The 12788-nt window shown below is 43.2% G+C and overlaps 1 protein-coding gene across 1 annotated transcript in view; it reads left to right on the top strand.

Moving 5' to 3' along the window:
* Positions 1–12788, top strand: part of DST (dystonin) — a 434612-nt gene that overhangs the window by 196259 nt on the left and 225565 nt on the right. Inside the window, 1 exon segment of the mRNA XM_065400686.1 lies at positions 12443–12609. Coding sequence (XP_065256758.1) covers positions 12443–12609 — 167 coding nt within the window.

Here is a 12788-nt window from a genome sequence, read left to right as displayed (position 1 = left end):
AAATGAACAAGACAAGAGGAGTTTACAAAAAGGCTGTGCACAAAAGAGGAAATATTTGCATGATGACAACACAAGCGAACTAATATTCCAGAAGAAAGTTGGTGATTCTCATTTTGCAAAAGCAGCTAGCTTGAACTCTGTTAACCACAGTAAACAGTGTGAAGAAATTGGGTTAAATGACGTTTCTTTCAGAGTTAATGGAGATGTCCCTGAAAGGAAAAACTTTGAAAAGTTGCACCAGTTTCTGTCTGAAACCAACATTAATCCACAGTTTGAACAAAAAAGATCTCATTCTTCTGATGCTGGCTTTCCTCAAATGCTAAAGGAAGTGGCATTTTATAGCATTCCACCAGACAGGAGCAAGGTAAATACCTTCTAGCATTAGAACATTAAAAAGTTAGCTCAGTAGAAAATACTTCAACAATGTCTTTATTTAGTTGCTAAGAAATCTTCCTGTCCTCTCTATGTAGCCCTGTTATTACACACTGTCACCCTGCATACAATCATAGTACAGTACACAGTACTTGATCTTTTATCCATTCACTTAAATAATATTATTCTAGTTTTGTACTAGTTTTCTGTCTGTAGCCTAATTTCAGATGTTTCCCAATTTTGATTTTTGAGAGAGGAATGAAGTAGCTTTTAATATCCATAGTAAATTTTCTTTTCAGTTCTTGGGAAGCAGTATGCTTATGTGTTACATCAAGGATTGTAGCAGATGGAATGGAGAATTTATAATTGATTTCATTTACTGTCTATTGAAAGCCTCTTATATATTGCGTTAAATAGAAAAGGCGAGTGCAGATTGTATTAACATTGCACTTTAATCTGAGATTCTCAAGATGCTTTACAAACATGAAATAAACTTTACAATACCCCTCGGAGATAAGAAAATATTATTATACTCATTTTACAGATGGGGAAACTGAGGTACAGTTTAGTCAAAAGGAGTCTGAGGCAAAGCTGAATTTAGAATCTAGGGCTCCAGATTTCTGGTCTCTGTGCTTGAACCACGTGACCTTCTGCCCCACCCTTATTCAACAAGTTGAAACGTACCGGTATGGGCCAATTGGCAGTCAAGGATCTGAGTGCAGGGTCACAGTTAGCTCATTGCTGCTGAAGGTTTGAGGGGTTTGTCTAGCTGATATAACTGGAAGTGTTCATGGACTGCAGAATGAGTCTGATTCCCATTTGTGAGAGGGAGTGAATAGGGACTTTGAAGGTGTGTGTGTGTGGGTGGGGGCTGTTAGTGAATGGGGAAAACAGGAATATCCTTGGATCTCTTTCCACAAAGAACTAAATATGAGCCTATAGTTTGTGTAACTTACCTTTGTAAAGAGTGCCACTACATTACTCAAGATTTTAACAAAATGCCATTATCTATTTAGCAACGATATGGGATTCAGTCTTTGTCAACACATCAAGATGTACTGCTTTAACTATACTGTTATAGTTAATGTGGTAAAAGCTCCCTGGTGTGATCTCAGTTATATTGGTATAAGTTTACTTATGGTGGTATAACTTACTCCTGTAAGGATGGGGAAGAAACTGTATTAGTTTAAAGCATTGTTACATGGGTATAAATGCATCAACACTAGGGGTTGTGCCCCTATAGTTATTTTGGTAAAAAAATCACACCACTCACCTATGTAGTTTTATACCAGTACAAAATCTGTGTGCAGAGCAGGCCTAATATATGATCTCAACAGAGCAGATGGGTTGGTGAAGAAGATTGTTTATGTTCAGATGTCTGGGGGGACTCTTTTGCAAAACAATTTGTAACCACACCTGGCTTTTACCTGAAAGCAGGTCCAGACAGGGGCACAACCTTCTTCCAACTTGCATTCTAAAGCCACTCCCATTTCCCTCTGATTACCCCTTATCACTAAGGAGGTACTTGGACAAGGGGACAGGTGTCTTTAACACAGATGTTAATATAAAATAGTCTATTAGTGGAAATTAGACAAGCAGATTAGAATCAGAAATTAAATATATTTCAGTATGCAACACAAGAATTGTTCATTGCGCAAATCCACCAGCCCTATACTATCACCTCTAGCAGATTTTACCTGCATACTATGATCTTAGTGTGCAACTCCCATCTGAACTCATTCTTCATAGTATCTAGTGGGTCTCAATGACAGGCTACAGACTGCAATGCGTGTGTGTGTGTGTTGTTTATGCCAGCAGGAGAAAGAAAACCCTTGGCCCCTTTAAGGAGTATCGCATCCTCCTTTTGGGCATTCAGCCCCCTTGTGGTCTTGAGGAGTAGAGAAGGGGGACTCTAGGCTGATTGGTGGGACACAAGGGTGTACTAAAACATATTGACATCTGCACACTTCACAGGAGGGTTATAAACCCTTCCCCAAGCCCTGAGGGCCATTCTGCACTGGGAGAATAACTCCCCTCTTCCCTCTCGGTATTAGAGTAGTACTGGGTCTTTTGAGCCTTGCTGTGAGCATTATGTTAGGCAAGGAAGGAATTTTATCTCCCTTCCAGTTTGGCCTAGGCAGTATGGGGTTCCACCTTCTTCTCAGCAGCCCAAGGACCTGGAAGGTTGTAAAATACATTTTTGTTGTAACTTGCCAAGTGCAGATAATCATTTGATAGGGTTTCCGGTTCCGTGATAAACTAGATTTGGAAGTGGGTTAGGAGACGGCATTTCCTAAAGGAGGTAGGGAATAGGGTTGGGACTTGTAATAACTGATACGGCAAAGAGACAGGCCCTTCCTCCCTACCCCATTAACCCTCAGATAAGGGAGGGCAGGGGTCTCAGCAAGGGTGTTGGGATGAGGTTAATTGTGTAGGGGACTGATGGCAGCCTTGGTGGTGTGGATTATAAAGGAAGGATCAATTGCATTGGACAAGTTATTGCCAGATAGCTCCCAGATGTGTTACTTAATAAAGTTTGTGGCCTAATTAAAGCGCATTCCTGGTGTCCGGGATAATGTGGCTCTTTGCTCTGATGCAGAGGGACTTAAGCCACTTGCTGATCATATTAAGCTCCCTTGCGCTGCAGCCGAGATCCAGCATCTTACCCTCTACAGGATTAGAACCTTTAGTTTGGATCCTGACCTCTAGGACACTAATCTGCCTTTTCCGACATATGTATATGGAACAACATCGGTCTTGTAGTTAAAGCACAAGATTAAGAATGATGGATTTGGGTTCCATTTTCAGCTCTGCCACAGACTTCCTAGGTGACTTGGTCAAGTCACATATCCTCTTTGTGCCGCAGTTTAACCACCTGAAAAATGGGGGATAATACTTACTGAACTGGAACATTAATATTTATAGAGCACTTTGTTATGGAAGTATTGTTATATAAATAATTTTGATTAATTTTATTTCAGTCATGAATCTGTACGCAAATATCATATGTTGGGCTGTATCTGATATAAAAAATATCTAGCACAAGGCAATAATACATTCATATTGTGTGACATGCTATCCGAACAATATGCCACAGTAGAAAAAGTTTACAGGTATAATGATGACATTTCTCACCAGATCCAAGTTACTTTTAAAAAGAAACCTCAAAACTTTTTTTTCTCACATTTGGAAAGTTCAGCATGGGATCCATGACAGTATACAAGCTGATATCTCTGTAGAATTTATTTATCACCATAAAAGATAAATTCTTCTTGGCCCAAAACTTCACATAGTTTTTTATTCATTCAGTTCTTTTTCGTCATGTATAGCTGTATGGCACTATAGACATGTATGCATCTAGTATAGAGTAAGCTAGAATTCAAAACAAGTCATTTCATTTGGCCAATTTAATTTGACCGGAAACAATTTTTTTGAGATTTTCAGGTAGCTGAAAAAGTAACCTCTCCCCCCCACACCTGATTTCACGTTGACCTGAAATGATTTTCTTCTTCAGTTTTTCAGTTCAGCTACCAAACCAGAAAATTTGGTTATATGCAGAGCTCTAGTTTGTACAGTGCCTAGTACAATGAGACCCTGATCTAATTTGCAATACAAATAAATAATTATTATTATTTTTCAGGACAGAGAGGATATCAGGACAGAGGTAATATATACCTGTAATACTTTTATTTACAGTATGTGTTGCTATTAAATAAAATTTAGTGTTTACAATAGCAACCAATGCATCTGACAGAACAAATAGTTCTGGGATAGCAGTAATGCTTTTATTGCATAGGTCATACACCATTGCAAATAGCTCTGAGATAGTGAAAACATTTGAAAGGTATTTTGTTATCACGCCAACTCCTGTTATCTACTTTTACAGTATTACAGTTTACGTGATGAAAAAGTGCCAGTATTTTTCCTCCAGAATCAGGTGTAAAGCACAGAGTGCAGAGTTCATTGATTAAACTCGTTGACATGAGCTCTCCAGCTTACTAATAACCTGACATTGCTCAACAGAGATCATTTGTGGAAACTCCTGAGTGCCAGCTGGTAACCTTGGGGTCACTCTCGAAGTCACACCCATGTTTGATTTCTGTGCATATATCCATGTTTGCCTAAGCACAAGTCATCGTCATTCACATAAGTGTTCATTTTTTCTTTCTGAATCACATGCCCAGTCTGCTCTTTAACTCGCATTGAAAATACCTGTGCAGAAAAAAAACCACTGCCTTCTCTGAGCACTGAGTAATGCTCTGGTTCTGGGAGAATTTGAAAATCTCCCGTTGACCTCTGTATATCTGTCTTCTCTCTTGTTTTTTGGTCTCCTCTTCTTCAATCCTCAAGTTTCAGGGTATAAACACTTCACATTATATCAGGGTTCACACTTTCCTCTGTACGTGTCGGCAAAAGGATACCGTATTACATGTACCATCCGTGTACTTTGCCATTTAAAGTCATTTTCATCTTCACTTCTTCCTTGTTTAATCTTCCATAAAAAGAATAAAGAAATTGTATTCCCAGTCCTTCAGTGCTACTCTTGGGCCCATGTGTTCTGTAATCCTCCTTTTGGAATTGATGTTGAACCATTGAAGCCAATGGGAGTTTTGCAGTTGACTTCAGTGACAGCTAGCCCAGGCCCTTTGACCTATATACAGCTTGTGTTTTACTGTGAAATGCAGAGGGAGGAACTTACAGGCAGGATCAGCTGCAGCAGTATGGGCAGCGCATCACTAGGTGCCCCAAGAAGCCATTGTCAGTGGGAGGCCAGGAATGTCCATAGCATGAGCCGTAGCACTTTATCTCTGTCTCCCCCTCTTAGGAACCCTGCTGCTGCCTTTAAAATCTATTTAAGCTTGCATTAATCCAGGATTTGCTTCCCGGTCCTGTTTGTCGAAAACTCTGTCATTGGATTAGTACTATAAATGTTAAGAACTTCTCCTCTAATAGTTTATACCAATAGCACTTTTGTGGGATATAAAAAATGCATGGTGTGCATACAACATTTACAGTTGAAAGCAGAGTAGTTCTTCGAGTACTTGTTCATGTCAATTCCAATCAGGTGTGCGCGTGCCGTAGGCGTGGCAGCCAGAAGATTTTTCCCCTAGCAGTGTCCGTAGAGTCAGCCTGGGCGCCCCCTGGAATCACATCTTCATGGCACCCAATATAGGGCCCTGCCGACCCCCCCACCCTCAGTTCCTTCTTATCGCCAGTGACAGCTAGCTGGAACTTCCCTCACTCTTGCTTCTGCAAGCGCCTTTAGCATTGTCCTGTGGTATTTTGTATATAGTTAGTAGTTTTTGTCTTAAGTTAATAGTAGTAGTAGGAGGCTAAGTTTTCATTGTGGGGGTCCCCTCCATTTCTCCCCCACCACCGGGGCATGCCTCGGTCGCCGGGGTTGAAACCATGTGGAGTCTGCGGAAAGTTGATGGCAAAAAGTGACCCGCACACTTTTTGTTTGAAGTGCCTTGGCGAGAGTCACCAAAAGGACAAGTGCTGCTTTTAAATTTATGGAGATATCCTATCTCTTAGAACTGGAAGGGACCTTGAAAGGTCATTTGAGTCCAGCCCCCTGCCTTCACTAGCAGGACCAAGTACTGATTTTGCCCCAGATCCCTGAGTGGTCCCCTCAAGGATTGAACTCACAACCCTAGGTTTAGCAGGCCAATGCTCAAACCACTGAGCTATCCCTCCCCCCCTTTTTGTAAAGGGTTTCAGCCAAGGACCCTTAAGGATCGCGAGCAGAGACTCAGGCAGCCCTCTTCCTGCAATCTGACCCTGGGTTGGCGGAGCCTGTGCCACCCACCTCCTCCTCCGTGCACAGTGCGCCGGCGCCGATGGGGCACGAGTCGGCTCCTAGAAAGGAGACTAAGGACTCCCGGCACCAACACGACGCCGAACATAAGACTTTTGGTAGGCGCTGATCTGTATTCCCTGGTGCCCCCAAAGAAAAAGAGGCAGGAGAGAGGGCGCTCTTCCCTTTTTAGCCTAAGGAGACAGCGGCAGGGAACCTCAACCCACCCAGCCTACTTCGGGCCTGGCAGCTCGAAGAGGCTTGTCAACTCCTGCCCTGCAAGAGGTCCAGTCGAGTCTGGCCCACTACTGTTCTCCGAACCATCATGGCCGGGACATTCAACTCCCCTCCATTCCGGAGACGTTTGAGGCAGCGCAGGACCTTATTCGCCTGATGGCTCCACCTTCTCCAAGAAGGGACGAGGCACCAGTGTTAGCCAGGCTGCCTATTCCATCTAGGGGCAAGCCGGCAATGATGTCATGCCGCTCCCCATCTCCAGCGCGCCACTCCCCGGCGCTGGCTGCCCATGTGGGGGGAACCACATCAGGAAGCCCTCATGCTGTGGGACTTTTGTGTAGAGCACTCGATACACCTGCAAGCATCGTACCTCCCTGGAGTACAGAACGAGTTTGCGGACCATCTCATCAGGTCATTCCATGGCTACGAGTGGTCCCTTCGCCCAGGCATCGTGAACTCAATCTTCCATCAGTGGGGCTTTCCCCAGTTAGACCTGTTCGCCACGCGACGCCACAGGAAGTGTCAGCAGTTTTGCTCCTTCCTGAATCACAGCCCAGGCTCCATCGTGGGCGTGTTCCTCCTCCCATGGGGAGGCCGTCTCCTATACATGTTCCCGCCCATCCCTCTCGTTCACAAGGTGCTCCTCAAGATTCAGAGGGAACGAGCTTTGATGATTTGATAGCTCCAGCCTGGCCCCACCAGCACTGGTACACATCACTCCTGGAAATGTCCGTGGAAGCTCCAGTCACCATGCTGCTCTTCCAGGACTTAATAACGCAGGATCATGGCTGTCTCCAACATCCCAACCTTAAGTCGCTCCACCTCACGGCATGGAAGCTCCATGGCTAAACCCAGTGGAGCTTTCTTGCTCTGATCAAGTCAGACAAGTTCTCCTTGGCAGCAGGGAACCCTCCATGAGAGCTACTTACCTTGCCAAGTGGAAGAGATTTTCAATCTGGTCGGCGCAGCACCATTTTTCTCTGACGCTATTAGTGTCCTCGGTGCCACTAATACTGGACTACCTTCTCCACCTCAAGCAGCAGGGACTGTCTATGTCGTTAGTAAGAGTTCAGTTGGCTGCCATCTCTGCCGTCCAGAGGGACGCTCAGTCTTCGCCAACCCGTTGGTCAGCTGTTTCCTTAAAGGTCTCAACAGGCTATACCTACAGGTCCGACAGCCTGTCCTGGCTTGTGACCTCAATTTGGTCCTATCCAGACTTATGGGGCCACCATTTTAGCCTTTGGTGACGTGCTCCCTGCTCTCTCTTACAAGGTGGCGTTTCTGGTAGCGATAACCTCAGCTAGGAGGGTATCTGAGCTCAGGGCCCTCACATCAGAGCCCTCTTACACTGTATTCCATAAGGACAAGGTTCAGCTCAGACCTCACCCGGCTTTTCTGCTGAAGGTTATTTCCCAATTTCACATCAACCAGGACATCTTCCTCCCTATATTCTACCCTAACCTGCAGTCGAGCGGTAGGGAGCAAAGGCTTCACTCATTGGATGTCCACAGAGCGCTAACCTGTTACATCGAGAGAACAAAACGGTTTCGAAACTGCTGACCGGAGCTGCCAGGGTCCCTTTTCAACCGGGTGTTCCGGTTGAAAACCGACCACCTGGTCACCCTAGCCTCAAGGCCTAAAGTGCGGAGGCTGCCACCCCTGGAGTTGGGATGGCATCAGAGGGTAGGAGGACCCAGGCCCACCAACTTCACTGGGTCCCAGCCCTAACAGCAGCAGATGGTTCCGCCACTGGGTTAGCAGGGAATCCAGCCACCCATGGCAGCAACGCAGCTGGACTATAGTCGGCTGTCCCTGGGCTACTTACAACCCTCCCCTGGGGGTATATCTGGATCCCAGGGTCGTCCTCCATCTTCCTGGGATACACTGCCTGTGGCAGTCCCAGCAGCTTCTCAGGTGTCTGGCAAGTCCTCAGCACAGCAGAGGTCCTCTCAGGTTCCCGCTCCAGCAGCAGGCAGGGAGCGTCTGTCTCTCTTGGTAGCTCCAGTCCAACTGAGCTTCAGGGCCCACCTTTTGTACTTCCTGTCTTGCCCCTCCACTTCCAGTGGGGTGGGCATGGCTTTCCTGGCTCTGCCAACCAGGAGGTAGTCTGTTGTTTCTCTCTGTCAATATTGAAGGGAGGCCATTCTCCCTCACTCCAGGCCCATTCAGTCATGTTCCTTCTGCTGAGGCTGCCAACCAGGGTGGGGATTAGTGCCAGAAGGATTTTTGTGATGAGGACACCTGGCCTTTGGGAAGTGGATTGAGGCCGCCAAACGCCTTTCTCATCCTTCCAGAATCTGGACAACACTGGAAGCAGGAGTGTCAAACAATCTCAATTTAAAATAAGATTTTTTTTCTCTTTGGTTTTGTGTCCATGGCTATGCATGCCATTTGTATGTGTCACAGATTTAAATATGACATTCTGAGATTGCCCTGAAAACCACTTCCTTGTGGTCAGGGGAATCTAATGTGCTGCATTTTCACTCTGTGCTGTTCCAAATCTACATAACTGTTGCAATTCAGTTAACCATGGAGTGGGCCAAAGGTCTGAGTTTGTATGTAAAAATGGACAGAGAAAAATTATAATGTCAACGTACTCCTTTTTTAAAGAAGTCATGTAAAGAATAGAAGAGAACTAAGTTCACGTGGACAGAGACACAGAAATTGTTTAAAGTATTGGGAAAAAGAAAACTGTATTTTTAATATCAGACATCAGGCCTTTCCAGTTGACATCACTTCTTTAATAAACTCTCCCCAGTAAAGTGGCAGATGGTTGATTTGATTTATACTGTGGTCTGGTTGTTGTGAAATGAATAGAAGATGAGGCTGCTGAAAAAATACTTAGCATGCTTGCATAAAAGAAAAGGAACTTGTATTTCAGACAGTACTTTTCCATACACCTTAAAAATAAAGGAAACGAACAGAGGTATTTTAAATTAGCCTTTTGTCATGTAGCCTTCTCCATTTTCTTCTATATGATATGTTTCTCTATATAAGCACTATACTTTCACCGCTCTTCTAATTTCACACTGTCATATGACATCTTGAAGTAAATAGAAACTCTACTCAGCATATCTTTTCTATTCTGCGTTTTAAACAAATACCATAGAGCATTTCCCTTCCTGTCTTTTCTGTGGCCTTCCATTAAAGGTGTATCTACACAGCAGGATTCTTTTGGCAGCATGAAGTGTACATACATGCATAGCCCCCTTAGCATGGGTATAAATAGCAGTACAGATGGTGAGGCACAGATTAAGCCAGTAGACTAAAGGCACATCTGAAGGGTGTGAGTATGTACTAGAATACATACCCTACACATTGTCTACTGACCCAAGCTGTGCCTCCTGGCTACACTGCTATTTTTAGCAGGGTATAGTGTCCCACTGCTCGAGCCTTTCCCCTCCACAGGAAAAGGCTCTGGCAGCGGGGGGTAGTGGGGAAAGACTGTCAGCTCTCTGCTGCTGGAGCCTTCACTCTCCCTACGGAGAGGCTTTGGAAGTGAGGGGTGGGGGCAGCGGGGAAGTCCCTGCTGCCTCCTCCAGCCAGAGCAAAGGCTCAGCCTTTCCCACTGCCAGTCTTTCCTCACTGTAGTGAAAGGCTCTGGTAGCGGGAGCAGCTGAAGCCTTTCCCCCCTTTCACTTAGTCTGCTTACGCCTAGCACTGGCTTTGCACAGAAGTACTGTTTGCTTTCTAGTACTGGTACCTGTATCTGTCGCTTACATAAAGTAAAACAGTATCATTGTGATGATCTTTTATATTCATCTGACCAGCTGGCTGCACAGTGCAATTTGGTGAATACTTTGATTAGAGAATATCTAAATTAAGTTTTTACTGGCACTAAATCAACCTATAATTTAATGTTTAAATCAATATTTGTAAATTCACATCTTGCACTTAAAGTAAAGAGTGTGTAAAACAAAAAAACCAAACAATACTTTGTGGGAGCCACTCTTCACTAACTTAATCATTAATTTCACATTCTGATTAAGTGCCCCTTCCCCTCCCATCAGCCTACCTCCAAGTGCTTGATACATCCATTGTTATGTGTTAATTTAGTAATGTTTGTGGGAAAGCCACATACTTGTTTCTGCCACCACTGTGGTTCCACTGAAAGAAGAAAATTTCAATTTGCAGGAGGTTCCATAGGTGTCCTCCTAGAGGCTATCCAGGACACATCCTTGAATTTAGAAGGAACCAATGTCATCATCTAGTCTGACTCCATTAATGCAACTCCCTGGGTTGCACTTGAATAGATGTGTTTGAATTAGGGCTTGTCTACACTTGAAATACCACAGTGGCACAGCTACAGCGCTGCAGCTGTGCTGCTGTAGCACTTCAGTGGAGATACTACCTATGCCAGCAGGAGGGGTAGGTACTCCACCTCCCCGAGCCGCGGCAGCTAGGTTGACGGAATTATTCTTCCATCGACCTAGCACTGTCTACACTGTGGGTTAGGTCAGCTTAGCTTATGTTGCTCAAGGGTGTGGATTTTTCATGCCCCATAGCCACGTAGCTGGGTCAACCTAACTTTTTAGTGTAGACCAGGCCTTTGTGCATCTCCGTGGCTAAGCCTCTTCCTTTTCCTCCCCTCTTCCTTCCCCAGCTGATTCTGCCATTTGGCTCTCCATCATAGTGTTGTGTGTGGCTTCTGCTTCTACTCTCCTCTTAGGGTGGACTTTCCCACAACCATGCCCTGAAGGCCATCGGTGAAAATGAATAGAGCTCATTTGGTGTAACATCCAAATCCACTGCATTTAGGTTCTTTTACGGTGACTACAACCATGGTATCTGACCACCAGAATATGTTGTTTCTTTTCATATGCTTGGAATATTCTTAATAATAACAAGATGTTATTATATTAGCAAGATTAACATAAAATCAAATTTCAGAAGTGAGAAAAGATGGACAAAAGTTCAGACGTGAGAAAGAAAGTATATGGTACTGTATTACAATATCCTATATATAGGCTTTTATCCTCTTTGATCCATCCTGCAGTTTTGCTATACACATGTTCCATATGCAGACTGGGGAGATGTCTCTTGGGTTCTGTGCATCTCTAGCTACTTTTCCTCCTGAGAGAAAAGTAATTAATTATTTTCATGATCTTCTTGTGTGTTTATGCGCTGATCATTTTCTTTGCACAGGGTTAGACTCCATTAGAGACTAATTAAACCAATTTTTTAAAATTTCAGTATGAAAGGATTTTTGTAGTACAATTTTTTTTGTTAAATGTAAAATGCACGGGTTTTTGTTTTTTGGTGTGGTTTTGGTGCTGCATGTCCAAAGCCATCCCTAAACTAATTATTTTCAGATAATACAAAAACAAATCTCCCAGATTTGGGGCAAAATTCTCTGATCCACTCTTTCTGATAGACATACTACTGTGTATTATACACATTTATATTCTATATTGCACACATGTTCCGCATACAGAATAGTTAATTACTATATATCAGTGGGCAATGTAAAAGTGGAATGTATGCATTTTGGATTCAGAGTAAGGATAAGAGATCCAAAGTGCGTATGAGAGTAGAGAATTTTACATTTAGAACCTTACTGTTAGGTTTCAATCTGACTGAATTGTTTTCTTGAAGTGATATAGGCTCTAATCTCCAGGGCTATATTATAATTTAATCTCTGTTTATAACAGAGATATTAAATATTGTTCATGTTACCTATATAAGGTCAAAATTAATATTGTTTTGGGATACTTTGTCTTGTGTAACAATTTCTAATAACAGTTCAAAACAAGGATATTATATTATCAAAAGAAATTCAGATGCTGATGATTTAGTAGTTTAGAAGATTGTGAGTCTAATAATTGTATATTTCATAATGAAGAGAGCAAAGATACATAACAATTTTAACTGAAATAAAAGTGTGATATACATTTTGTACCCTTCTCCTGACCCAAAGATGCAGGGTAGAAAAATCCATGCTAATGAATGGTTGAGAGTGTTTTTTCTGTAATAATTTCAATTTTTTTTTAGTCCTTAATGAATGGATTTATTATATGTATATTCATTGTGTTTTAGATATCTGACATCCATGTTACTGGACAGTCAGAGGATATGTCTGCTAAAGAGAGGCTACTCCTGTGGACACAGCAGACAACTGAGGGTTATGCTGGAATCCGTTGTGAAAATTTCACTACCTGCTGGCGAGATGGAAAATTATTTAACGCCATCATTCATAAATACAGGTAATTGCACAGTTTATTTTGTTTTCATCTTTACAAACATGGAAATATTTATTTGGGCATTTTAATATACATGAAGAGGCCATCCAGCAGAAAATGGGCTCTGTGGCTTTTGTCTTGCGGTAATACTACAGATGTGGAGACTAACTATGAGTTCTCTTGGGAAATCCCTTCCTTCTGTA

Source organism: Emys orbicularis, chromosome 3 (assembly GCF_028017835.1).
Source record: "Emys orbicularis isolate rEmyOrb1 chromosome 3, rEmyOrb1.hap1, whole genome shotgun sequence".
In the NCBI taxonomy this organism is placed as follows: domain Eukaryota; kingdom Metazoa; phylum Chordata; order Testudines; family Emydidae; genus Emys; species Emys orbicularis.
Note: the sequence above shows the minus strand (reverse complement) of the source record. Positions and strands in the feature narration are given on the sequence as shown.